Source organism: Gekko japonicus, unplaced genomic scaffold, assembly GCF_001447785.1.
Source record: "Gekko japonicus isolate JY-2015 unplaced genomic scaffold, Gekko_japonicus_V1.1 scaffold624, whole genome shotgun sequence".
NCBI lineage: Eukaryota > Metazoa > Chordata > Lepidosauria > Squamata > Gekkonidae > Gekko > Gekko japonicus.
This window is the reverse complement of record NW_015164200.1, coordinates 659,994-685,389: the sequence shown is the minus strand read 5'-3', so window position 1 is coordinate 685,389 and position 25,396 is coordinate 659,994. Positions and strand designations below refer to the sequence as shown.

Here is a 25,396-nt window from a genome sequence, read left to right as displayed (position 1 = left end):
AGCCACTCCTGACCTTGATAGCCCAGGCTAGCCGAATCTCATCGGATCTCAGAAGCTAAGCAGGGTTGGCCCTCACTAGTATTTGGATGGGAGACCTCCAAGGAATGACACGGAGGCAGGCAATGGCAAACCACATCTGAAGTCTCTTGCCTTGAAAACCCTATGGGGTTGCCGTAAGAAGAAGAAGAAGAGATTGGATTTATACCCCGCCCTTCACTACCCGAAGGTGTCTCAGAGCGGTTTACAAACTCCTTTCCCTTCCCCTCCCCACAACAGACATCCTGTGGGGTGGGTGGGGCTGAGAGAGCTCTGACACAAACTGCTCTTTTTCAAGGACAGCTGTGCCAGAGCTTGCTACTGACCCAAGGTCACATCAGCAGGTGCAAGTGGAGGAGTGGGGAATCAAACCCGGTTCTCCCAGATTAGAGTCCGCACACTTAACCTGTGTGTGTGACTTGACAGTACTTTCCACCACCACCAGTAAGCCACCATAGATGGCTGCTTGGCTTTAGCAAGCAAGGTGATTCATATGCTCTGAAGGCCTGTTCCAAGGTAAATGAATGTGAAGCGTGTGCGGAGAGTGGGAAAAAACCCGCACGCACATGCATGGCTGACTGACGCTGGAATTTGATTCCAGGTTTGAGATGGGGATGTTTTAGCATTAATAGAAGGGCTCGGATAATTGGTTGACTAAGTGCCTTCATGTTATTCACCACGATTACGCCTCCAGTTTTATTAAACAGCACTTACCATATATCAATGAAATATTCATTGGTCTTTCATTACTGAACAAATCATTGAAAAAAAATCATTGCCCTGGAGATTAACTGTACTTTGGCGTCCTGGAACGACACTGTACTTTCTATCCAATTAACAGCTATTTTTATGGCCCTCGTTTGGCTTTAAAAACCAACCTGATGAAGAATTTGGGATCAATCAATCCACATGAACCTTTTTTCCATCGTTCATGGCAAAGTGTCACTTGTAGATTATCATGACATAATACAATAGTTTATTATATATATATATGTTTAAAAATCACCATATAAGCCATTAACTACTCATTTCAGTGAATACTCACTTTCCATTGCCTCCCCAAGGAGAAGGGGCCTGTGAAACTTTCGAAGAATTCTGTAAGGGGAACCAAGATTAAGAATAAAGAGAGCAGTCTTTGTTCATTCAGCAGCAGACACAAAGGAAGATTTTAAATTGCATTAATATTGATTACCACAAGACATGGAAGGCACTTGGTATTTCAATAGCAAAGCAGAACATTTTATTTATAGAACTCAGCATAATAATCCCTTTTAAGCTAAAAAGGGGCAAAAAACCTGGCTAGATAATTAGCGGGCTCTAACCAGTGGGACAGAATTCGATGAAAGGCACAATATACCAGAACTCCAGCATAAATCAGACACCGTTCATGAAGAAGTGGTTTAATTATCCTTATCTGAAATTCCTTCTGCAATGTGTGCCTTTCACCTTGTGGGGGAATTGGCAAACTTTTAATCAGAACACAAAAACCTGAGGATGAGAACTGGAAACAAGGGGAAATTGCATCCTGTAGCAGATGATTCTCGGTAAACTTGCACCATGGGTGGTGGCAGAACTTGCTGAGGCAGCTAAGCTTGGACTCTCCAAGTTTGAGAACCATTGCAGTGGATGTCCAGATTGCATTTAAAAGATTTAGATCCCAGCTCTCAGCATACAGCTCTCAGAGGCCGCTCACTGTTCCCTCTAAGATGAGTTAGTGTGAGCAAGCTCACAGTTTTTAAGCCTCTGGCTCACAAATTTTTATATTAGCTCAGGAAGGATGGCTCCAGAGCAAACTAATTTATGCAGTAGGCAAATTGGTTGCTCACAACTTTAATACCAGTAGCTTACAAAATAGAATTTTTGCTCACAAGACTCCACAGCTTAGAGGGAGCACTACCGCTAATAATAGCTTTTTTAATTTATCCTTTAGGATGCTCTAAGGTGCTACTGGTTGACTTTGCTACAGGAGACTAACATAGCTACCACTCCAGAATTATTATCTCTGTAACACCAAAGATCTCAACATTTTTGATGCAGCAGCCACTTCTAAACTTACTAGGTTGAATCCAATCAGCTCTTTCACTGGTGAAAAGGGGATGATGGGTCCCTTTTGACCGCTGAAAAGGCTATACTGGGGAACATGGGGCCTGCATGGACAAAATCTATGTGGCATGTAGGATGTAGTAAGGAGGAGAATTAATTGAGGTTGCGTGGAAAACCCACTGTGTCTCCTGATAACCACTTGCAAAATAACTCCATGAGATTGTTCCACAACATAAAATGTAATAATTCAGTACCAGTGAATATGGAACAACATTAAAAAAAATAATTTGTAGTACTTAATCATATATAGCATTACTGAGCAAAGGCTTTGCATATTCTGTGCAGAGGCAAATGACTTTGCTACAGGAGACTAACATAGCTACCACTCCAGAATTATTATCTCTGTAACACCAAAGATCTCAACATTTTTGATGCAGCAGCCACTTCTAAACTTACTAGGTTGAATCCAATCAGCTCTTTCACTGGTGAAAAGGGGATGATGGGTCCCTTTTGACCGCTGAAAAGGCTATACTGGGGAACATGGGGCCTGCATGGACAAAATCTATGTGGCATGTAGGATGTAGTAAGGAGGAGAATTAATTGAGGTTGCGTGGAAAACCCACTGTGTCTCCTGATAACCACTTGCAAAATAACTCCATGAGATTGTTCCACAACATAAAATGTAATAATCCAGTACCAGTGAACATGGAATAACATTTTTTTTTAAAAAAAAATAATTTGTAGTATTTAATCATATATGGTATTACTGAGCAACAGGCTTGGGATATTCTGTGCAGAGGCAAACCCCAAATTGCCCAGACTCCTCTCCCAGCTTACCTCCCTCCTCCCTCCTGACTCTTGTAACCTGCCTGCAAGAGAGTCCTGGCCCACAGCCGGAGAACCTCTACTGTAACATAAGACATACATGCATAGACACTGCTAAGTCTTCCTCATACCTAGGGCAGCATGGTATGATCACAGCAACCACGGGGTCAGCTGATTATGCTGACCTTACTGTGTCGCTGGATGTTACAAGCAGCCAACTCTCTATGTGATGACAGTCATGCTCCCAAAAATATAGGCAAGCAATCATTGCTGTAAAAACAGTCTGCCTGGAGGCCTAGCAGGCTGTCTGCAATATCGGGGTGATGTCATAATGGGGGTGTGGATGGGAACAGACATCATTCTATGTTAAAAGAAATGAAATAAGATGATGGTCACCTTAAAGTATTCCATCAGCGATCTGGAGTACTTCATAGCATGGTCCTTCTTTAATTTAAACATTCTCAGGTAGAGAAGAGATAAGCATCGGTAGCTGTGGGAATTTGGAAAAACAAAATCACATTAGTTCAGCTCATTAATGAAACTGCAAATTCTAGGCACAGTCCAGCCTTAGTCAAGCACCATTTGGAGTTGGTGCCACCATCGTGATCATTGCTGTCTTACAATGATGTCCTAAACAGATACAGCATTCTAAGTCCTTTAAAGTAAATGGTGTAACTCTGCTTAGGATTGCATTGATAGCTGGTATTAATTTCCAGCAGCCAATTAGCAATTAATTCCCAACTGCCAAAAGAGATAGAAAATTGGACGCAGAAACACACACTTTCTTACTGCAGTCTCTCCCCTTTCCAGAGTTAATGTCTCCTGACCAGGCTATGCAGCACCTTGGCATGGGTGTTACTTTGGTTTTCTTTTACCTGAATTTTAAGCAGCTTCAAAGCCACTGTTAAGGAAGCATCAAATGTCACCCCTACATCTGCTCTAAGTTTAGGTGATTTCTACAATGAAGACTTAACAATCTGCTTAACCTTTTCATGGAAATCAGTGCATTTACATGCATAACCTTGACTGGATCATATCTTATATTCTTGAGTCATTATAGCATCAATATACTGGCCCCTAAAAATGCAGTTAAAAATGCCAGTCTTAAGATCAGTACAGCTGAATCAGACCTAAGTCCTGTTAAATTTTCTTTATCTCACCTTTCTGCCAGAAAGGGACTCAAGGCTGTTAACCACCAGAACTTTAAAATATTAGAATAATTAGAATTAGAATAAAGATCTAGTTAAAAACTAATACGACATTGTAGGACCAAACCATAAAACTATTAAAAAGAAACGGCTACCCATAATCTGTACATGAGATTAAAATGACAGGTAAAAAAGGGTGGACTTCATCATCTGCTTGAAAGATCCTCTTTGTCTATTTTTTAAACATGAAAAGGCCACGACTTTCAGCCTATGGCTCCTGAGACAGTTTACAACATAAAATCATGCCATACAAAAATAATCAATTAAAAAAACACTTTAGTCAGACCAGCACTACAGCAGCCAAAAAAGATTAAACCTCCCTAAATACAAAACCAGCACAGTAGAAAATTCCACAAAAAAGCCAGTATAATAACTGGCGTGAGTACTCTGTTAATCTGGAGGGCTGTGGTGGTGGTGGGAACTCTACACCACCAAAAGCTGTAAAAGAGAGAGAGAGAGAGAGAGGAGGAGGAGAAGAAGAAGAAGAAGAAGAAGAAGAAGAAGAAGAAGAAGAAGAAGAAGAAGAAGAAGAAGAAGAAGAAGAAGAAGAAGAAGAAGAAGAAGAAGAAGAAGGAACCTAAAGCTAGACAAGATTGACCCAGTGGAAACTGTTTCTTGGGGGTGGCAGTAAATTTCTTGGCCACACTCTTTTAATTTGAAAATATTGATTTCTGATATGGGTTCTCCCTACTCAGGACGAAATCATAGTCATCCTTTCCCTTGAACCATACTATCAATATTTGATAGAAACATTACCATTAGATGTATGTTTTAATGCTAGCTACCTATATTATACTATAAAAATTCCATTTACCCCCCCCCCCCCCGAAATTGGGACTGCCAGCAATGAAAATGGGTGAAAAAAACGGCTCTCGGCAACCACATACAAAACAACAGGAAACAAAAATGGATGCATTTTTGGAGTTAGTGCAGGCACCTGGTTAACTTGTTTAAGGAGTAAGTTCCAGAGCTGAGGTGCCACCACAGAAAAAGTTATGTCTCCAGCAGTCACTTGCCTGACTGCTGATGGTGGGGACTTTTGCAAAAGGGCCTCTGACAAAATGGTTCATATAGAACTTAGCTGACAAACTGGTTCATATAGAAGCAAGCTGTCCTGAAGACACCTTTAATCCTATTTCACTTTTAAAGACTGCAAATTGTTAGCTAGTTTTTCTACATAAATGGGGGGGGGGGAATCAACATTGTGTCAGTCATGAAAAGTATCCATTGGTTATCCTTTATTAGAATCATAGTGGAACAAACCATCTCAGTAAGGTGCTTTAGAGAATCAGAAATTTGCAAGGTGCCTCACCATAAAACTGCTAGCTTCTTGTCTCCTTCTGTAGCAGAAGAGCCTGTGAAGTTTTTGAGCCTCATTGCATACCTTTAAAGAGAGATTGGGGAGAGGAACATTGAACATTTTTAATGATACTTGGAAGAAAATGGGTGACATTGAGCAATAACGCCTCTTAAAACCCTGGTGAAGAGCTAGATTTGATTCTAGTAACACCTTAAGAGACCAACAAGATTTTCAGGGTATAAACGTTGGAGAACCAAAGCTCCTTTTGGCAAATACTGACAGAGGTAGTTCACCATTGCCTGCTTCTGTATAGCAACCATGGACTTCCTTGGTGGTCTCCAAGGACTGTCAGTAGGTTTGGGGATGGACTGTGGCTTGGAGGCAGAGCACCTGCCTGCCATACAGAAGGTCCCAGATTCAGTCCGTGCCCACGCAAAGGACCTCCAGGGGCAGAAGTTGTGAGGGACCTCTCTCTGCGCAAGACCCTAGAGAGCCCCTGCCAGTCACAGCATACAGCTCTGAGCTAAAGGGACTAATGTTATGAGCTAAAAGAAGGCAGGTACATATATTCACCACTGTTAAAAAATAAAAGGCAACCTTTTAAAGCTCATATATTTAAATCACTTGTATATTTTTCTTTTAAGGACAACTTATGCCAGGGTCCCCTACATCATCCCCTTGGGTGCTATGGTGCCTAGTGACACCCTTTCTGGTGCCTGCCAAGTGTTTTTAGGAAGCGGGTGGGGAGAGGTAGGGCTTTGGTCAAACAAGGCTCTGATTGGCTGTTGGTGATTTGATTGGCTATGCATATTTTAAAAAAATATTGCTTTGACCGCAGCTGCCACCACAGCACAAGGATCTGCAGTGTGTTACTGAAGTTAAGCTGTGGCAATCATTTTATGGCTGGCTCCTCCTCCCACAGCAGCCATTTTGTTGCTGTGCCCACCACGCCGTGTCAAAATTCCAAATGTGCCCACAGGCTCAGAAAGGTTGGGGACCCCTGCCTTATGCTACCTTATACCAAGCGTGATCACTGGCCCATCTGCCTTGGTAGAGGAGCCTACCAGCTCTCAGTCTGGTCTTTCCCAGCCTAGAAACCTGAGATCCTTTTTGATCACAGATGCCATTAACTGGACCTGATCTCTTCTGCATGCAAAGCAAATGCTCTTCCTGTGAGCTACGGAATCCGCTCTAGGCAACTGCTCCTATCCTGCTCCTGAATGATTAAAGTTGAATCATCCCCCCCCTCCTTTGAAGGGGTGTGCCTCCTCATCCATTCCATGCATTTAGCCTCCTGAAAATCAAACCATCACATAAAAACCATTGTTCTGAGCCTTAATACAATTTCACAGGTACTTGTGTTAGAATAAGTAATAGAGTTCAGTGTTGCATAAGAAAGTTTTAAGGTGTTCGGGCAGTCTCATTTACAAGGTGGTAATGGAGTGCAGGTGAAGGGCACTGCTTTCACCACACCGCAGCACTGCCGCCCCTGTCCTTATCATTATTATGCACTTTATAGATAAGTCCCCTTTAGTTCAAAGCCTTCTCTCTCAGGCACGTTATGATTGCTCCCGTCATACCTACTGGGTCAGGCCAAATAACAAAGATTTGTATCCCTTGAGGATGTGCAATCTTAGAAACGAAGGGATTTAAAGACACAATTAGTCTAAACAGCCTTGGCAGTCATATTTTTGGCATCCTGAGTTATTGTGATGGGTCGCTCATTTTCACAAATCAATGTCATTTGTATGTTTCCAACCCTCTGGGGTGACTATAATTAACAAAATGGATATAAACAAAGGTCCACTTAGGTCAGTGCAATGGAAAGAGGTAGTAACACTACTCCCTAATGTTGTTTATTCCAGTCTGGAAAACATGACATATTGAGCACAATCTGGACCAGGGCTGAAATAGATGTGTCATTTTCAGTGCAATCCTAAACTGAGTTATGCCTTTCTAAGCCCACTGAAGTCATTCCTCCTTCACCCTCTACCCCATTTCTTTGGCTTAACCTTGTTAGTCCTCGTCCCCTTCTGAAACTAAACCTTTGGTGTTGTATATGATCATTCTACTGCACTGCAAACTTCTTTGTAGTCTCTTCTTTCAGTTTAAACCAGAGCTGCATGCAAATACACAATCTAAAATATTTACAAGGTGTATTATTTCCCCGAAGATAACAGCTTCTTTTCAAATCCGGTACATTTCTGCTATGTAAACAAATGCTCATTCATAATGCAAAGCATGTACTATCTCCTGACTGATGTTTCTTGGTAGTCTCATGCATTGCGGTCTTTCATGCTCAAAATCTATGATGCTAAAAGAATATCCCAAAGAAACTGGGGTATGCACATTTACATCCATTGATCCTATATGCTTAGGGTAGTGCATACCTGTATGAGTACTTTCCGGCTGCCATATGAAGTGATTGTGTGCATGTGTGAATGAGCCATTGCAGATATAATATCGAAGACAAAATATTTTTCACTTAAAAGCTCTACAGATCTCAATGGAGTCAAGTCATACACTGCAAGTCATTAAGTGTTCGGTTACAGAAAAGTCCAGTGATATGCTTGCATATGTGGAGAAGGCCCTGATTATTATACACTTGGGTCTGGATATTATACCTTGTTTCTGCTCATACTTCCTTCATCTATTGTGGATGTGGGCCTCTGCTGTGAAGCCTAGTCCTCTCATACTAGGCACTTTGCAGTTCATGAAACCATCTTGGTCCTGTGTGAGTAGAAGTACCTAGTGCCTGAGAAATGCTCCATCTGCAGTGGAGGACTGCCTCTGCAGTGGACAAAGCAAGCACCAAAGGAAAGAATGTATAGGATCCAAGTCCTGGTGACTGACAGCTCAATGTCTGGCTGGGCCAACATCTTTGGAAACCACTGTGTTTGGTGTGATGATGGAAATTCTAGCTGTGGTATTATTTTTATGACAGCCTATTCACACATGCAAGCCATGAATGGATATTGCAATAGTGATTAACCTGTACATCAGATAAATGTGTAAACTGACTCCACTGAAACACAAAGAATTTGAGTTGAGGTTATGTGAAAGGTCTTTCTCCAGTGGCCCACTCACATATGCAAGCCATTGTTTGATATTGCAGCTGACAAGCGGTGAACATTCATATGTGAATCAGGTCTAAGTATTATTTGATTTTACATATCTACATAGTAACATTATTGTCATTCTTGTTGGCCCTAAATTCTAAGAGGTGCCAGTATTTTCCCCTCTCGGTCATGTAAAATACCTTCCTACACATCACCAGAAATATTCCTAATTTAAAAGTAATTTTTTACACTTTCTATACTTTGTTTTCATTCTCGCTGGTGCCCAAGGTGGTGTACAATCACACAACAATTAACAACCCTCATTATTATAAATGTCTAAACTATTTCTAAAATAATGCTAAGTCTAATTTACCATAACATAACAACAGTATGTTAAAAAATAGCCCCTGTGTTAAATCGTATAGCTTAAAATCTCACAAATAAAATGGTTGGTAGAAGAGAACAATTTTAGCTTGATGTCTACAAATATATAAAGACTTCAGTGGATGGGCATCTCTTCGTAATTTCAGTGAGACGGTGCTACTGTCAACTCAGGGTCACCACAGTGAACTGTGTTAGTATACTGGCTGAGACACATTTTATTTATTTATGTAAATGCTCTTAGATTGCTTTTATCTGCTCAAGGAGGACTCAAAGTGTCTCAGAATGTAGAACAAAAACCCATAACACCACCAGTTACCACATGTTACATTGATCTTAAAGAGGAGGAAACGTCATTTATCTATCTGTCCATCAATCTATCTGTGTACTCAGGTAATCACCGAGGTTCTTATTTGATATGTCCTCTATGTGAGAGGTTACAACACCCACTACAAAGACCAGAGCCTTCTTGGTGGTTGCCTTAATATTATTTGTGTTCATGTCCTTCCCTCCTGAGGTTTAGGTGCCTATGTAAGGCCTTTGGATACGTGGAAGAAAACAGTCTGAAGGGAGCTAGTGCTACTCGTTCAGAGTTTATACCAGCAGCTTGTGCTGCTCTACTATTTTGACTGCTTTCACCTTATTTTTATATAAACTATATTGCATATATTTTTCAATAATAATGTGTGAGTCACTTTGGACATTTATGAAAGCATCTATCTATCTATCTATCTATCTATCTATCTATCTATCTATCTATCTATCTATCTATCTATCTATCTATCATCAACCAGTCAGTCAGTCTGTCTGTCTATCTATCTAAAACACACACACACGTTTTAAAGTGCATGAATAAATGACATCATATTGCTGGTTTTTAACCAGGGTTGCCCCTATTAAGTAAGCATTGTCCCAGGACAGATGTCATTAATAACTCATACCTTCTTTATATCTCTCTCATATTTACCAGTATTTAAACTCAACTGAGTTTCCGAGTCAATAGATCTATCTTTGTATCTGTCATGTTGAATTTAGTTGAAGACTGTGGTTGATATCCACTGCAGAAAAAATTCTAAAATGTCATCTTAAAATCAGAAGAACAGAACATGAACATCTGGTATCAAATACTTCTCCCAGTGCAAATGCTGACTATTTTCACAGGGTCTCACTGACCGATTCGTGTGTGTGTGTGTGTGTTGGAACTATTAGGGTATTGCCATATGATCTAACATCTATACAAAGCCCAAGTCACCCCAAGTGTGGGAAAAATCTGAAAATTATACATTTTAAATGTAATGTCAAATCTCAGTGCACATTACCTCATAACAGAGACAACGACCTCATTAACACAAACCACACATGGAATGGAATGAGAGGCTGGGGGAGATCTGTTTCTCCCTCATGCATCTGAATAAGCTTTGGAAGAGAGGGTGGTGATAAGCCAAAAAGAGTTTTGTGACTATGCCACCTCCCCCAAAATGGGTACACTGATTCTTTTCCATCTTTGTAAACAAATTCATAGCACTTCATAAAGGGCAGGTGTCAAAGGGAAAAGGAAACATATCGTTGTTAAAACAACTGACTTACCCTTCCCCATCTTATTCAGTAACATATAGCTAGTGGGGAAGCCTGATGCACTCCTAAATGTGGAAGTCCATTTGCAGTGAATTACTTTTCACGTGATGCACATTCAGAAGGACATCTTCATCCCAACCACATTCTGCCCCAACTCTACAGTTGGTCAAGGTGAAAGACTTGTCCTTCATCTCTGGCAGACTGTGAAAGTGACACTGCAGCGTAGCAAAATATGGAGCACTGGCCCAATTGTCAAGACAGCATGGATGCATTTCCACCGCCTCCATTAAGAAGTCCTATTCATGTTATAGTGAATGCATGTAGAATCTGTGCACAATGTACCCTTGATTTTTCTTTATATATGTACTGAGTAATTCTTGTGTTACATTCAACGCATTTACAGCTAAATGTATGACTTAAATCCTACTTTTATCCAGGATGGTACAGGTCTCTGGCTTCTTTTGCAGAATGAATGAAGGTGGTCTCTTTCTTACAAAAAATGTATGCATGAACAGGCAGGACATACTTGTGTTCACCATAACATGTGAACAGGGCTAGTGACGGCAACAAGAAGACTTCGTCTGCCGGCAGTGATACTATCATGTAGCCAAATCTGATTGGCTACCTGGATGGTGTGATGTCAATAATCTTCACTATGTGACATCTGATTAGCTAAGATCATGCAGTGAAGTGCACAATAAAATAATAATAAAAAGTGTTGAAGTAGCAGCAGATGGGGGGAAAGGGTTGTCCAAACACCAAAAAGTCACCAAATCACAGAACACAGGGATATTTTCAAACCCCTCCTGTTTATGGCCACACACAAAATGGCACCTTTCACTTAAAAAATCAAACCTCATAAAAATATGGCACAGCCTGAATTTCTAAGTGACACCTAGAAATATGAATCTATGTTTCCAGAATGCAAGCTGAATTTACTTGAGTGTGTGCATACATGTGCAAAATGGGTGCTCCCAAGCTGCAACCTTACCTGCCAAATTTCATCCTGGAATAATTTTTTACAGCCAAATTATAAGCCTCTGGAAAACAGGTTTTATAACCAAGATCCCAATGGACTCCCTTTAATGTCTGGAATGATAAAACTAGCCCTTTCAAAAGACAAGTGTCATGGCCAAATGGAGAATTACTATGCTTTCCTTCCACCCACTACATTTCAATTTTAATTTTATGAATATTGCAAATTATATAACACACACATTATAACCTCTAACAGGGCTCATTTATAAGAGCAGTGTCCATCAATTATAAATTTTCCATGACATTAATAAAATGGCAAGAAGAACTAATTATGATGACTTCTGAGACGAAAGATGCCTTGGACTAATCATTAATGAGGTCGAAATGATACTTTTAAAAAACGCAGCAAGTTCTAATTATGAGTGAAATGAGATTATGAAAATGATCACAGAAAAGACATTAACCTGATGAGTTCCACAGTCTCCGAGTACATGGTGTACGGAGATTTTGCCTCTAATGGATCGCGCTCCATAGCATTCCCACACTCAATGAAGGAAAGGGCGGCATCAGCATAATTCACGGCTTTGCCAAATTTTTCCAGCTGAAAAGAGAAAGAAGAGACACATTGAAAGGATGCTCCAGATTTCATTTAAAGACAAGCGCAGAATAATGGTCAACATAAAAGCCATCTGACGTAGGACTGTGTCTTTGCCAGACTCTGCTCTTGCTACTGTTGATGTGGATATGCATCTACATGAGCATATGCCTACTCCCTGTGAAGATTACAATGGAAAGGTCTTAAAAGGAGGTGTAAAGAGCTTTCTGCTGCATCCCTGAATCCAGAATAAAAATGTCTTTGTGCTGTGTTGACATGCCTGACTTTTTATATATTGCACCCTCATGTTGCACCCCTCCCTCATTTGGAACAGTAGCTGGGCAAAGATCCCTTTTGCTAAAGGGGCTGCAGTGATCTTTAGCAGATGTATGATACCAAATGGCAGAAAAGCAATGAAGTGGATGAGGAGTGCCTTGGCAAGTTTAATGGCAGGGATGGGGTTAAGAATAGGGTTAAGTAAAGGATATGCCTTCTAATGAAGGATAGATGGGAGGTTTGCTGTGGTCATACAAGGCTGTCAACAAGTTGTTGTTAAGCAGTGCCTGTCTTGGCATTCCAGTAAGAGTACAGGGGATGTCAAATGACATGTGACAGGAAAGAACTGCCTGCAGGCACCAACAGGATGGGAGATGCCTTTTTGCATTAGCTCTGCATTAGAAACAGCCTGAACTCTGCCAGGCGCAGACAAAGGTAGCAAGACGGAAGGCTCGTCGACATGCTGAGTGAATTAGGCGGGATGGGCACAGTGGTGTTGAGGGGAGTGGGCTGACACAGCGTGAGGAGGCTGTCATGAGCCTGGGCCTGTAAACATTTGCTAGCCGAGAGCAGGAAGCAGGCCGGTGCCCACGTAACGTGCGTGTGCCTTTAAAGGTCAGTCAGCCACAGGACGTGTTGTCAGCTTGCTTCTGTGAGCCTTCTCAACCTATGGAGTCAGCTGTCAGCAATGAGCTCAGGCCACTTCCTTGAAGCAGGCCCGTCAATACGAATGAATGTTGAACAACAAGCTGAGGAAGCAGTCCAAATCTGGAGTAGGAGCATTAGGTCCACAGGGGATCAGGGGAGAACAGGAAGACCCAGCCACACCCATGGCTGACCCATGGTGCCAGGCTGAATAAGAGGACACAATTTGATTTAGGCTTGCCGTTTGGCTGCCCCAGTGGGTGGTTCCCCACTGCTGCTCAGCTGGCTGGCAGGGGAATAAAATGGCTGGAAACGGGGTGAAGATTGCCATCATCCTGATGCACTGATGTCATTTCCTGTGTGCCTACAACTGACATCAGCGCATTGCCAGAAAGTCATTAAGTTGCTAGCAAGGGCCCCACTGCTGGTAAGTCGTCGTCCCCCCCCCCCGCTGGTTGCTGGACCCTGCCTGGCAACCTTAATTCTATTACATTATAATAGTCTTTAAGAAGAGTGAGAGATTGGTGGGCAGAACCCTAAATTTCGTAGGCGTAATATGGAGGGTATTATTACAAGGACCCAGAAAGAGAGGGGGTTTCACCAAAAAACTGCAGGTTTGTCCCAATGCTAGCCACTATTCTGTCTGACTCTTTTGTTCATGCATTTATTTATTTTAGGGCTTTCTGTGTTTATTTAGCCTTCATAGAAAGCTAACAATAAGTTAAAGCAAATAAGAAAAAACAATAAATCACCGAAGATCCAAGTTGCAATAAGATAGGTTGTAAGAATCAGAAACATAACTAGGCTTAAATGCTAAAATGCTTGAGCGAACAGGACAAGCTTCACTTGGAACCTGAATTATGATAATGAAGATGCCTGGTTGTGCTGGAGGGGACAGTGCCATAATCAGAAAAGGCCTTTGATAAATACCTGTCTAACCTGATGGTGAGGGACCCTGGCAAAGGGCCTTGATAGGTGATGTTAAGGATAACAAGTGGTTCTAGAGCAGGGGTGGCCAAATGTGCTTAACATAAGAGCCACATAGAATAAACGTCAGATGTTTGAGAGCCACAAGACATGAACAAATATTGCACATGTTTTTATTGAAAAATATGCAAATTTGCTTTTAATAATATTAAATTGATAATTTTAGATGGGGAGAGAGGGGAGAAAGAAAGAGAGAAAGAAAGGTGGAAAGATATGCTGAGGAGTGCCCCTGTGCCCTGGTTTTTACCCTTTTCTATCTCCAGCTGCACCCTGGCGTACCAGCGCTATATCCAGCTTGTGCCCACCACACAATAAGTGAGAGAACTAAGCTGGTGTGGAAGCTATTGGAACTATACGGCCATCTAAACCAGGTCATAAAGAAAGTTGCTCTTGTTTTATGTGGATATGTTCCAGCGCTTTTAGGTATATTTTAAATTACTGTTATTTTATGTGATTTGCTTATATGTTTTGACAGACTTTTAATTGTATTATATCTCACGGAATGCTATGTAAGCCGCCCTGGGCCCGCCTCGGTGGGGAGGGCGAGATATAAATTGAAGAAAGAAAGAAAGGAAAGAAAGGAAAGAAAGGAAAGAAAGAAAAGAAAGAAAAGAAAGAAAAGAAAAAAAAGAAAGAAAAGAAAGAAAAGAAAGAAAAGAAAGAAAAGAAAGAAAAGAAAGAGAAGAAAGAAAAGAAAGAAAATACATGGGGGAGGGAGGGAAAGGTGGAAAGAAAGCGACTTTAATGTTCAATGTGTCCTCCAAGCCCCCCTGACCCCATGCTGGCTAGCTTGGCTTGGAGAAGGGATTTAAAGAGACAAATGCCTTCTCCAAGCCTGCTGGCTGGGGGTGGGGTGCTTTGAGAACGGGTTTAAAGTTTGAGTTGCTTTCTGTCTCTGCACTGGCTGGGGAAGGGAAGACCAGAAGGGCTATGCACTGTAGCAGGAGCCACACAATATGTGTGAAAGAGCCACATGTGGCTCCCGAGCCACAGTTTGGCCCACCCCTGTTCTAGAGAGACCTGAGTCATTTATGGGACAATTCCAATACTTTGAATTGTGCTTAGAAATAAACGGGAAGCCTGTGACTCTCCCCCTCTCTCAAGAACTTCACAGTTTCCCCCCTAAAAATCCCAAGAAACCTTGATCCAGTTGTGGTTTCTTTTCCACTGCCTCATCTTTACATCTCTCTGCATCTTCTCTTGTGTTTTTCATCCTTGACCTGCATGTCCTCTTGAAAGAGATACCCCCCCCCCTTTACTATGTTTAAAATGGCATTCTGAATTCTGTTGACACTAAATACTAACATCAGTTTGGTTTGGGTTTATGCCATATATGAAAGTCTGTCAGTCAGCAACTAGTGTGAAGTTCTGAGTCTATTCCTGGGTTTGATCTCTTTTTCAAGTTTTGCTGACATATTCTAATGTGGCCGAAAACTAAAACCCACAGAAGGGCTATGCACAAAAAGAACACACAGTTTTTAGTGTCTGCTTTTGAAATCTGCAGATCCAAGTAAGCAACTTGCAATGTAAACTGGATTGTCAGAAGAGGAATAAACCTGCACTGCCCAGTTCCAGGGACCCTTTTAATGTTTGGAACATCTCTCCACCTAGGCTTCCTGTTTACCTGCTGGGGTGGGGAATTACTAACCCTCAGCACCAGTTTCCTGCCACTGAGAAACTGAGAAGTGAAAGAAAAAAATGGCCTCAACATAGTGATACTCTAGGAATTTTCTCTATGGTAAAGATCACAGAGACTAGGCGAACTAGCCTAGAGAATCACCTGGAAGTGACATCGCATCTTCCCAAACTCTGCCTTTCCCATGCACCCCCATCCCACATCTCCCAGCATTTGCTGAGCCAGTTTTGGGAATCCTATTTCCACCTTGCCTATCAGAAAGATAAACTGGTTTACAGAACCTTCCAGTTTAGAACCTTCTGTTGCTACTTTTCAAAAGACAATCCTGGGAACACCTTGCATTGCTACAGATCAAGGGCAGAATTTAACAAGGCAAGCAGATTAGAAGTGGTCCTCTCTGGTTTATTGTGATATCTTTGCAAGATGCATTGTACTGCTAAGCTGATCACCATACTACCAAAAAAAGAAAAAGAAAAAGAAAGGCCGCTTGAACACTTACCAGGGCATCTGCTTTGTGCTTTAGCTTCTTGGCCTCTTGCATGTAGTAATCTGCATTGTGGAGCCTATCCAAACAACAACAGTAAGAACATCAATCAGCTGACAAGATTTCATTTTCTTTATTGGCCAAAGCCAAACAGTCCTAACCATGGTTTATTACTCTACCTTGATTACAATCACATAGAGTGAAACCATGGCTTAGTTTGTGGAGGGCAAGTTTAGGGAGACATCAGCGAAAATCTAGGAAGACTGCCTAACAACGGTTCACTTAGTGCATGATATAATGTTTAACCTGGTTTCAAGTCAAACCATAGTTTTCCTTTTTGGTTTGCTGTTAACTCTTAACTCCTGTTTAGGTATTTAATTCCAGATGTTAATGCTGAGTCATGGCTAAGGAAAACAAGCCATGGGTCAGCATGATGCCTGCAGAGGGCCAGCAGTTGTCAAACAGCTGATAAAAAGCGCTGACTGGTTTCCAGGACAAACTGGCCCCATTTATTTTTGTTTTCCTTCTGTCTTATCAGTGCAAAGCTGCAGGATGCAAAGTTGTGATTGATGAGCTGGTTGCAAAATGGCTAACAGTGGAAACCAGAAGCCCAAAGGGGCCTATTAAACTTTGCTGAACAGAAGGAAAAGAGAAACCATTCAGAGTGATTAACCATAACAAGCTTCCATTACAAAAGCTAAAATACAAAATAAAATATATATGCATGTTTTCTGCGGGGGAGAAGGAATTAGTCAGCATTATCCACAAAAGAAGCTTACTTAATCATAAATGATGCAAAATGTTGCTTTCAATAGCAACAAAGCCCCCAGTTGTCTGAGATGATAGTCAACCTGGAATCATACATACAGGCATATTTGAGTGGCCATTGCTCTGTGGCAAAATTAACATTTTGCAGTGCACAGGGTCTTTGTTACAATCCTTAACTCCACCAGCGGTAAGAGCTGAGAAAGTCTACTGGGGAAAGAGCTGCCTCCAGTCTGAGTACATAATACTGGACAAGACAGATCAACAGAAGTGGGATCCACACTTCATGTCACAGACATAACTGCTGGTGGCAGAAAGTACTGTGAACTTGCCACTGAATTACTGCAGTAAGCAGAGAGTTTTTAAGCACCTGTGTACATGTGCCTGGGAACACAAACTGTACAGAGGTGCCTAAAGATGTGCATCTGTCACAAATGATACACAGGCACTCAATGTCTGACTTACTATAAAACAGTGTCAGATTATCACTGCAATGAACAAGAACTTGTCTGTGACATTATTACGACTAACGGCAGAGCTACATAAGTAGTGGTTGCTATTTGGCCAGGAGAGAAAGTAACGTAGGCCCCTGCCACACGGCAGGGAAAACACTGGGAAAAGTGCGGCTTTTAAAAGCCGCACCAAAGTTGAGACACCATGGCGGGATCCCACGGATCCCCTGAGCCGCGTCGCGTCGCTCCCCGGCACGATCAGATGCCGGGGAGGAAGAGACGAATGGGAGGGGGAGGCTGCCAAACTGCGCATGCTCGGGCATGCGCAGTACGGCCGGGGCCCGGGGATGCGCCGGCGCAAGGACACGCCAGCGATCCCATGGCCAGGGTTGAGGCGCTCTTCTCCAAAGAACCACCTAGGTAGGTGGTTCTTTTTTAGTGCGGGGTTTTGGGCGGGAGGGACGGATCAGGGACGGGCAGGCAACAATTCCCAGATGTTGCCGTGGGATCGTGCCCGTTTGCTCCGCCCCCGATCCGTCCCGCTCTCGGCCCAAAACCCCTCGTGCGAACAGGGCCAGAGTTAACCTGCATCATTCATATGGGTTTGGAGTCATGCACCCTTTCTCTCCCATCTCTGAGCAGGAGCTGGCTCCATCTTCCCCTAATCTCTTTCCTAAGATCCATTAACAGGCTGCCATCACTTCATTTTGTGAAACTTTTCCAGCCACCCACTCAAATACTAGAAATTGTGAGCACCTAACAGAAGTTGATGGGCACTTCATTTGGGATAGACAAAAGGAAGTCCATTTTCACACAGTATATTATTATGGGATTCTCTGCTACAAGATGTAGTAAGGGCTGCTATATCTTTAATTCTTGGGGAATAGGTATATAGGCAGCTATTAGCCATGAGGGCTAGATGGATCCTCCATGCTCAGAGGCTGCATACCACTAAATGGCAATTGATAGGAAGCAACAAGAGGTGAAGGCCTCTGTGCCCATCTATGGCCCTTCCGGGACATCTGAGTGGCCACCGTGGGAAACAGGATACTAGAGTGGATGGACTTTTGGTCTGATCCCCAGGGCTACCTTTAAATTCTTATGTTCTTAATATTTTGCTCTTACCAATATTTTCCAGTGATTCCTTTATTTGCCCTCAGCAGAGGCAAACCTTTCTAAAATTTGAAAAAAACACCCATGTTCTGCAATATGTACATTGTGATTTATGTAAGTACAAGCACACTCTTTAATTTGCACAATGTGGCGAAAGGTTCTTCTCTCCCCCCCTCTCCCTTGGAAAATCTGCATGCCCCTGTAATCGAATTTAGACCTCGTTAGACGACAGAGCCCTATCAATTTAAAGCCTGAGCCAGAAATGACTGCAAGGCTTTGCTCTCACTACCTACATATCATCAAATGTGATTTTAGGTCTTCTTGGCTCAGGATCCCCATTGGCGAAGGCAGGTGCTGCAGACCAGATATCATTGTCTAGATGGCTGGAGTCAAGCAGAGTGTTTGTGGGCCTGCTGTGGGAGTCTTCCTCCTGTGGGAAAGCAATTTTAATTAGCAGCTTTGGCTTGCATGCTAATAATACCTTCATATGTCACATAATGGAAGTTGGTGTGCCTCAAAATTAAAATCCAGGCACATATTTTGCATCTCGCGGACTTCATGTCATAAGTCAAGCTCAGCAGATTAATTAAGCACCGCAGCTACAGATTGCTCACACACACGGCATCATTAACACCCACTTCCAAAGAGGTGTAATGTCAGCATGGGTGCCTTGTAGCATTGCTTGCTTATTAAAACATAAGAAGATGAACTGCGAGCAAAAATTCACAGTATCCAGTGATTAGTGCTAGAGCTGGATTTAAACCGTGGGACTGCCACTGAAAATAATTCAACCCCCCCTTTAAATCACATCAGTTATATCACATATTAATTCTATTAAATTGTTACATGAAAGAGCTGAGTAGATCTAATAGAGGTGTAGTTACACACACACACACACACACACACAGAGGGATCAGAGGAAAAATGACTTTTTAAAAATTCTGTGGATCCCAATATGTTGATATACTCTGGAACGGCACAACTTGTGTGACCCACCAAATAGGGTTGCCAACAGTCCTGGAGAAAGAAAATGCCCAGTCTTTTTAATAGAGGCTTAAATGTGAGGAAATCGGCAGTTGAAGCTTTTCATGGCACAGAGGTAAATAGCATTCTATTAAGCCTCTATTAAAGGAACAGGAGGTTTTTTCCCTCCAGGCCTGTTGGTTACTCTATCACAAAGCCTAACCCAGCCCATCAACTTTCTAGTTTTGCTACCTGCTTGGGATTGTGGGACAAGCATGACTCAATAACGAAGCACCTGCTTTGAGGTAGATTATTCCTGGGGAAAGCTGTCACTTACTGGTAGAGCATTTGCTCGGCATGCAGAAGGTCCCAGGTTCGATCCCTGTCAACTTTATCTGAGACAATCACATGGTAGGTGATGTTAAAGACCTCCACATGAGATGCCAGAGAGCTACTGCCAGTCTGAGTACAAAATACTGACCTTGATGGGCCAAGGTTCCGATTCAGTAGAAGACAATTCCATGTGTTTGTATGATTCAATCCCCAGCGTCTCCAGCAAAAAGGCTCTCGGACAGCAGTGGTCATAAAAGACTGCCTGAGACCCTTGAAATCTGGCAATGTGGAGCTGGGTTGACCAAAGGTTGTGCGTACGATTTCAAAACCAGGTGGTATCACAGAAAGCAGAGAATATTAAATTATAGAAGTTATATTTATTCTTCTGTAAGTCTGTGTACCTTTTTTTTAAGTGGTAAGGTTCTGAGTAGTCATTGAATGTCGGTAACCAAGGTCCAAGACCAAATTTGTCCTGTCAAGAGCAGATGACTATATACCTACAGCAGGTCTGTCAGTTTCTCACTTGTTATTTATAGATAAGTTTGGATAAAGGTATTCAGTTGGAGAAAGCAAAAGCATTGTTCCCTGGAGTCCATGATGCATCTTTTGCCAGAAGAGCAGAGAGATACTTTGCTGCCTCCAACAAATGCTATGGATTATCTGGAGCCAGGCTACTGGCCAGGCCAAGTATGATGGAGACCGGGCTATTTTTGATCTTTTCTTTCTTCAAATGAAATTCTGTTCTTAGTGTTTTATTAATAAATCTAACTCCTTGTTAGAGTGAGCTGAAGTGTTTTGATCTTGGGAGGAGGGATTCTACCTAAGTCCATCTCCCCTAGTATTATTTTCCTGGTCCTCTCAGTTATTTAGGAAGCACAGGGAAACCCCTTAGGGAAGCTCGAAATCAGTGTCTGACAGACTGGCTCTTTGATATCCCACCTGGACCTCTCCCCTCATGAGAGTCCTGTTATTCTATAAACCAGGAGGCAGAATAAGCTTTCGATTCTGTGTGTATTGTGGGGTAGATTTAGGCCTAGTGGTAAATCTGAGATACCTCAACACCCTTGGGGGGGGGGGTTGGGTAAGGACTCTCTGAAGGACTCCAAGGACATCACCCATACTTTGTCGATCACTTGGCATGGTGCATGGTCTGTGTTCAGCTGGGTGGATCACCATTTGTGCAGTACCAAGAGTTGATACTTCACACAACCCCCAGCAGTGCCTTATGCCAGAATTTGCTCTCAGTTTCCTTTTCATAACTTTCAGGGTTACTTACATAGATTCCCTTTGGGTTGGAAGAGGATTTGTTTTCATTTTTCCTGTGTTTGGGGCAGCTGTTGGCCTGCAACGGATTTGCCAGGTTGTTCTCTTGGCTGAAGGAGCCACTGTCACTCCGTCTGGGTGCCGTCTCATCTAGCAAAGGAGATAATGGTGGGGGCAGCAGCTTCTCTTCTCTCTTCTTAGTCACCTTTTTAACTGAGTTGTTGCTGTCAAGGAGAAGAAAAGGAGCATTTGTTACAGCCAGAACTCACCTGACACATGCAAAGATGAGCCTCTTGATAAGTCATCATAAGTGACCTGCATCTGCTGTGTCAAGAAGACTGTGTTTTTAAAAAAACATTTGACGCATGAGTCAGCATGTGCAACGTCCCTGCCTCTGCAGTGTCAGGCATCACTACTTTGCCCATGTGCCTGTTCTTCAGAATTGAGCCACTCCAAGTGAGAGCTCTGAAACTGACTGCAAATGCTGTATAAAGGCCTCGGTCACACGGGCCAGATAACGCGGGGGTGAGGTGTGGCTGTTTGCCCCGGGGCAAAATAAAGCACGTTAGCTCGATCACATGGTCTCCCGAGTATTCGTGCTGTGGCAGGAAGCTCGCGATCACACGGCGATGATGGAGCTGGCAAAGAAGCCACATGGCAAGCGTTCTGTGTTTGTGTGCATGCGCAGTTCCATGGAGCAGCACTGCTTCCAGTTTAGTGTTCATGCGCATGCACTTAAGGAAACCATCTGGTTTGCGATGGGACTCGGATGGGCACCAGAAGCCACGGGATACTAGTGCTCCCGCGATCAGACGCCCGCCACTGTCGCACGTTTTCAGGATACTACTGCACTTTCTGAGGTATTTTTTTACTGCGCATCTTCGGCGGGATGCCACGGGTTGGCTACGGGTGTGCTACGCTTCCCAGATGTTGCAGTGTGATCGTGCACCGAAAATCCGCCTACCATTCATGCCTTTAGCATGGCAAATCCTCCGTGCAAATGGGGCCAAAATGCAAAAGGACCAAGATAGCAGTCTCTCTGAAAAGACAGGCACACTTAGTGCCAATCTTGGAGCCCTTCAGCCATGGTCAAACTCCCACTGGCTTGCCTTTGGAAGTGCTTGGGAAATTCCTTGAGGTATTTCCAGTGCTTGCAACAAAAGTTTAAAAAGAGACCAACAAGTGGATTAAGACAATTTGTGCCAATCCCCTACCCTTTCTTAAGCACAAAAAGCCTTCTCTGTGTGAATTGAAATACCAGTGATGAGAAGCGCTTGGTAGTCACAGGAAAGAACATTTCCCTTTTAGGAGAGTCCCGTGAAAGCTTCTTCTGTGTCTACCAAGCCTTTTCTGCCTCTACTGACCCTTGCTGCTTCACACAGGTAAGAGGTTTTCTCTTGTAAAGGTGGGGAGGAACAGGCAGGCAAATCTGGCATGCAGCTGATGCAGCAGCAAAACATGTTGGGAGCTAGGTCTGAATTTTAAAGGCTCCAGACTCAACTGCAATGGGCTGCAGGTTTGTGAAGTTGGGGGACTATATATCCTGAACTCTGCCAGCTGGGACTTTAATATAATATATAGTCTACTTTTCTGTGTGGCTCAAGGTGGCTTACAATTCCAAGATTAAAAAACATAAGCAAAGCTCTATGGACCCTCTCCTTCCCAAGATAATTCCTGAATCTTAAAGCCCATTAAAAATGCTCACAAATAAAATAGGCATACAGTGCCTCCTAAAAAGGTCTAAGGACAGTGCTCCCATCACATCCTTGGGGAGCCTGTTCCACGAGGTGAGAACCACTATAGAAAAGGAATGGGCTCTAGCAGATACCAACCAGTCTACTTTACGTGGGGAGACAACTAGAAAGATATAGTCAGAAGACAGCAGTTGGTTCATGAGGAGACACAGTTGTTCACATATGTGTGTCCTGGATGTTAAGGGGTTTAAAGGTTATAACCAGCAGCACCCTAAATTGAACTTTGCTCACACTGAAGGAGACTCCTCATGACCACTGTAGTGGAAGGCTAACCAAGTGCATATATGCATGCACAAGCTAAGAGAGGGTGAGAGGATCAAGCTTAGCCTGTTCCCCTGCTGCTGAAGGCTTCCCAGAATGGAACGGCTCTAGTATACTGAGCCACACACTCAATGAGTGCCCCACTAGGGTGACTTCCATGAATCCTCAGTCTACTGTTGCTCATTGTCACCTGAGACCCTGAACAACAGCAGGAAGGGTAGACTGGGGATCACACTGGATCTAAAGTTTGGCCATTAAAACACCCATGAACCAAGCAGGTGTTTGGTGTTTGCTCCAGCCATGGCAGAGGACATGGAACATTCCTGTTGTGACCCCAGGTCAGACCTTTTGCTGCCTCTGTATGGCATCAGCCCCATAGTCCCTCCTTTGCCCTCTGCTTTTCCTGAGCAGAAGCAGACATGCACCCAAAGTGACCCTGGGAAAGAAAAGAAAAACTCTTCTACCAGCTTCTACAGCAACAAAGCTGCTCCTTTGGGAGAGTTGCCCTCATGTAACTTAGTGGTAAGGCTGCTGCCATGTGTCCCTGGAAAGCATATTTTCCCCCTTCTAAAAAAATTACTGTTGTTTAAGCCACTGCTCCCCCCCCAAAAAAAAATGCCAAATAGAGCCACCTGGCTCCTTAACATGTTAATTTGGCCATGGATTTTTTTTTATATTTTAGTTACTGTCCTAGTCCAGTCAATGAAGATTACTTGAATTTTAATCTTTCCTTAGACAACTAATATTGCATTCTATAGCCATTTACTTTTCATGATTATTGACTCAAATTTTCAATAGCAAATTAAGTCAGCAAGAATTTATGTCTCCCTCTTAGTCAATTTAAGTCAGTGTCAGGCATTTATAGATTTACAATACCTCAAAGCAACAAATCAAAGAGGAACAAGCAAAGCAAAGCGGCTTGATTTCTCGATCGGGAGAAATTCAATAGGCTCACCTGGCGGTACGTTGCATCACTCTACCAGTTTTAATGATAATGACGTCCATTTCAGTTAATGCCTAATAGCGGCCATTATCAAATAAAAACCATTGCTGTCAAATGGGCATTTTATTACTATTCTCTCTAATATGATCTTCTATCTATCTATCTATCTATCTATCTATCTATCTATCTATCTATCTATCTATCTATCTATCTATCTATCTATCTATCTATCTATCTATCATATGCTACAGATACAAACTCAAGACCTTTTAATGAAGCTTTGTTACATTTTATTATATTAGACAATCTGGGAAAAGAATGAAAAATTGCAGCACTATAATATATACAAATGGACAAACAACATCCTGAAACACGATTCCAAATACAACAAAGTCTGTCTATCTCTCAATACATTTATCCAGTGATGCCAACATTATTTCCATGATTCATCAATTTTTATATAAACACTATATTCTAGATTTTGCTAATCAGATATTTAAGCTATCTCACCTTTCTTCCAAAGAGCTGTAGTACATATTTTGGCTGCCACAGTTATATGCATAATTACCTCTAAGTCAGTGCAATTAACTATTTCTTCAAGACAGCATGGAAGAATCACTTTAGGATTGGATGTTAAATGACACTCCTGTCATTCCATTAACTCATCTGAGGCCCCATTCAAACGGCGAATTTGCCCCACGGGAGGGATGACTTGCCTGCGGATTAAAGCTGCGCAATCATACCTGAACATCTGGGAAACGTCGCACTCTCGTCTCTAACCCGCAGCTTCGGCCCGAAGATGCGGATTTAAAAGCTATCGGGAACCATGTACTAGTTTCCCGATAATGCGCGGCATGTGCGGGCGTCTGATCAGGAAGCGGTGGTAGCCCGTCGCAGCCAGCGCCCATCGACGTCCCACGCATGCGCAGAAATGCCTTGCTGCTGTGTTGCTTAGCGTGGTGTGATCGGCTGCCGGAGGCTTGGGCACAGAGACTTGGGGGAAGGTGAGATCGCGCTACCATTCGTCTTTTTGCTCCGGCTCAAAAAGCCTTCCGTCCCCTGCGAATTATCCCGCTCATGTGACTGGGACCTGAGAATCTTATCCCAGAACACCTGAATACAGGAGTAAGTCACCCAGCAAACTTCCATGTCAGAGTGGGGATAAAAAACCCTGCATCTCCCAGATCCTAGTCTGAGCCGACAACCACTACAGTACCTAAGGTTCGCCCAGTGAGTTTCGCAGTGACCTGGGATTTGAATCCCACCCCCAGTACAAAAGTCCTCTAGTGTGCACTAGCAATTCACATTTTACTGGTGCAACAAACAGCCATTTCCTTTTGGCTGGATCCTTTACTGTTCAATATTGATTAACAGAATCACACAGGAAGTTCACTTCTCAGGTGATTTTCCATGCCAATGTCCTTATGTTACGTAAACATTACCAGACATGATATTTGAGAGTTAGTATGGTATAGCAGTTGGACTGGAGAGACCCCTGTTTAGATCAGTGATGAGGCTCAC

General features: G+C 42.7%; 1 protein-coding gene across 1 annotated transcript in view; it reads right to left on the bottom strand.

The window, feature by feature from the left end:
• The window catches only part of AFF2 (AF4/FMR2 family member 2), a 447,631-nt gene that overhangs the window by 11,454 nt on the left and 410,781 nt on the right, over positions 1-25,396 (bottom strand). The window contains exons 11-18 of the mRNA XM_015408375.1: positions 20,931-21,141; positions 18,652-18,788; positions 16,044-16,107; positions 11,870-12,006; positions 5,425-5,496; positions 3,301-3,394; positions 1,611-1,613; positions 1,082-1,131 (exon numbers count right to left, since the gene is read on the bottom strand). Of these exons, the coding sequence (XP_015263861.1) occupies positions 1,082-1,131; positions 1,611-1,613; positions 3,301-3,394; positions 5,425-5,496; positions 11,870-12,006; positions 16,044-16,107; positions 18,652-18,788; positions 20,931-21,141 (768 nt within the window). The remainder of the gene's footprint in view (positions 1-1,081; positions 1,132-1,610; positions 1,614-3,300; positions 3,395-5,424; positions 5,497-11,869; positions 12,007-16,043; positions 16,108-18,651; positions 18,789-20,930; positions 21,142-25,396) is intronic.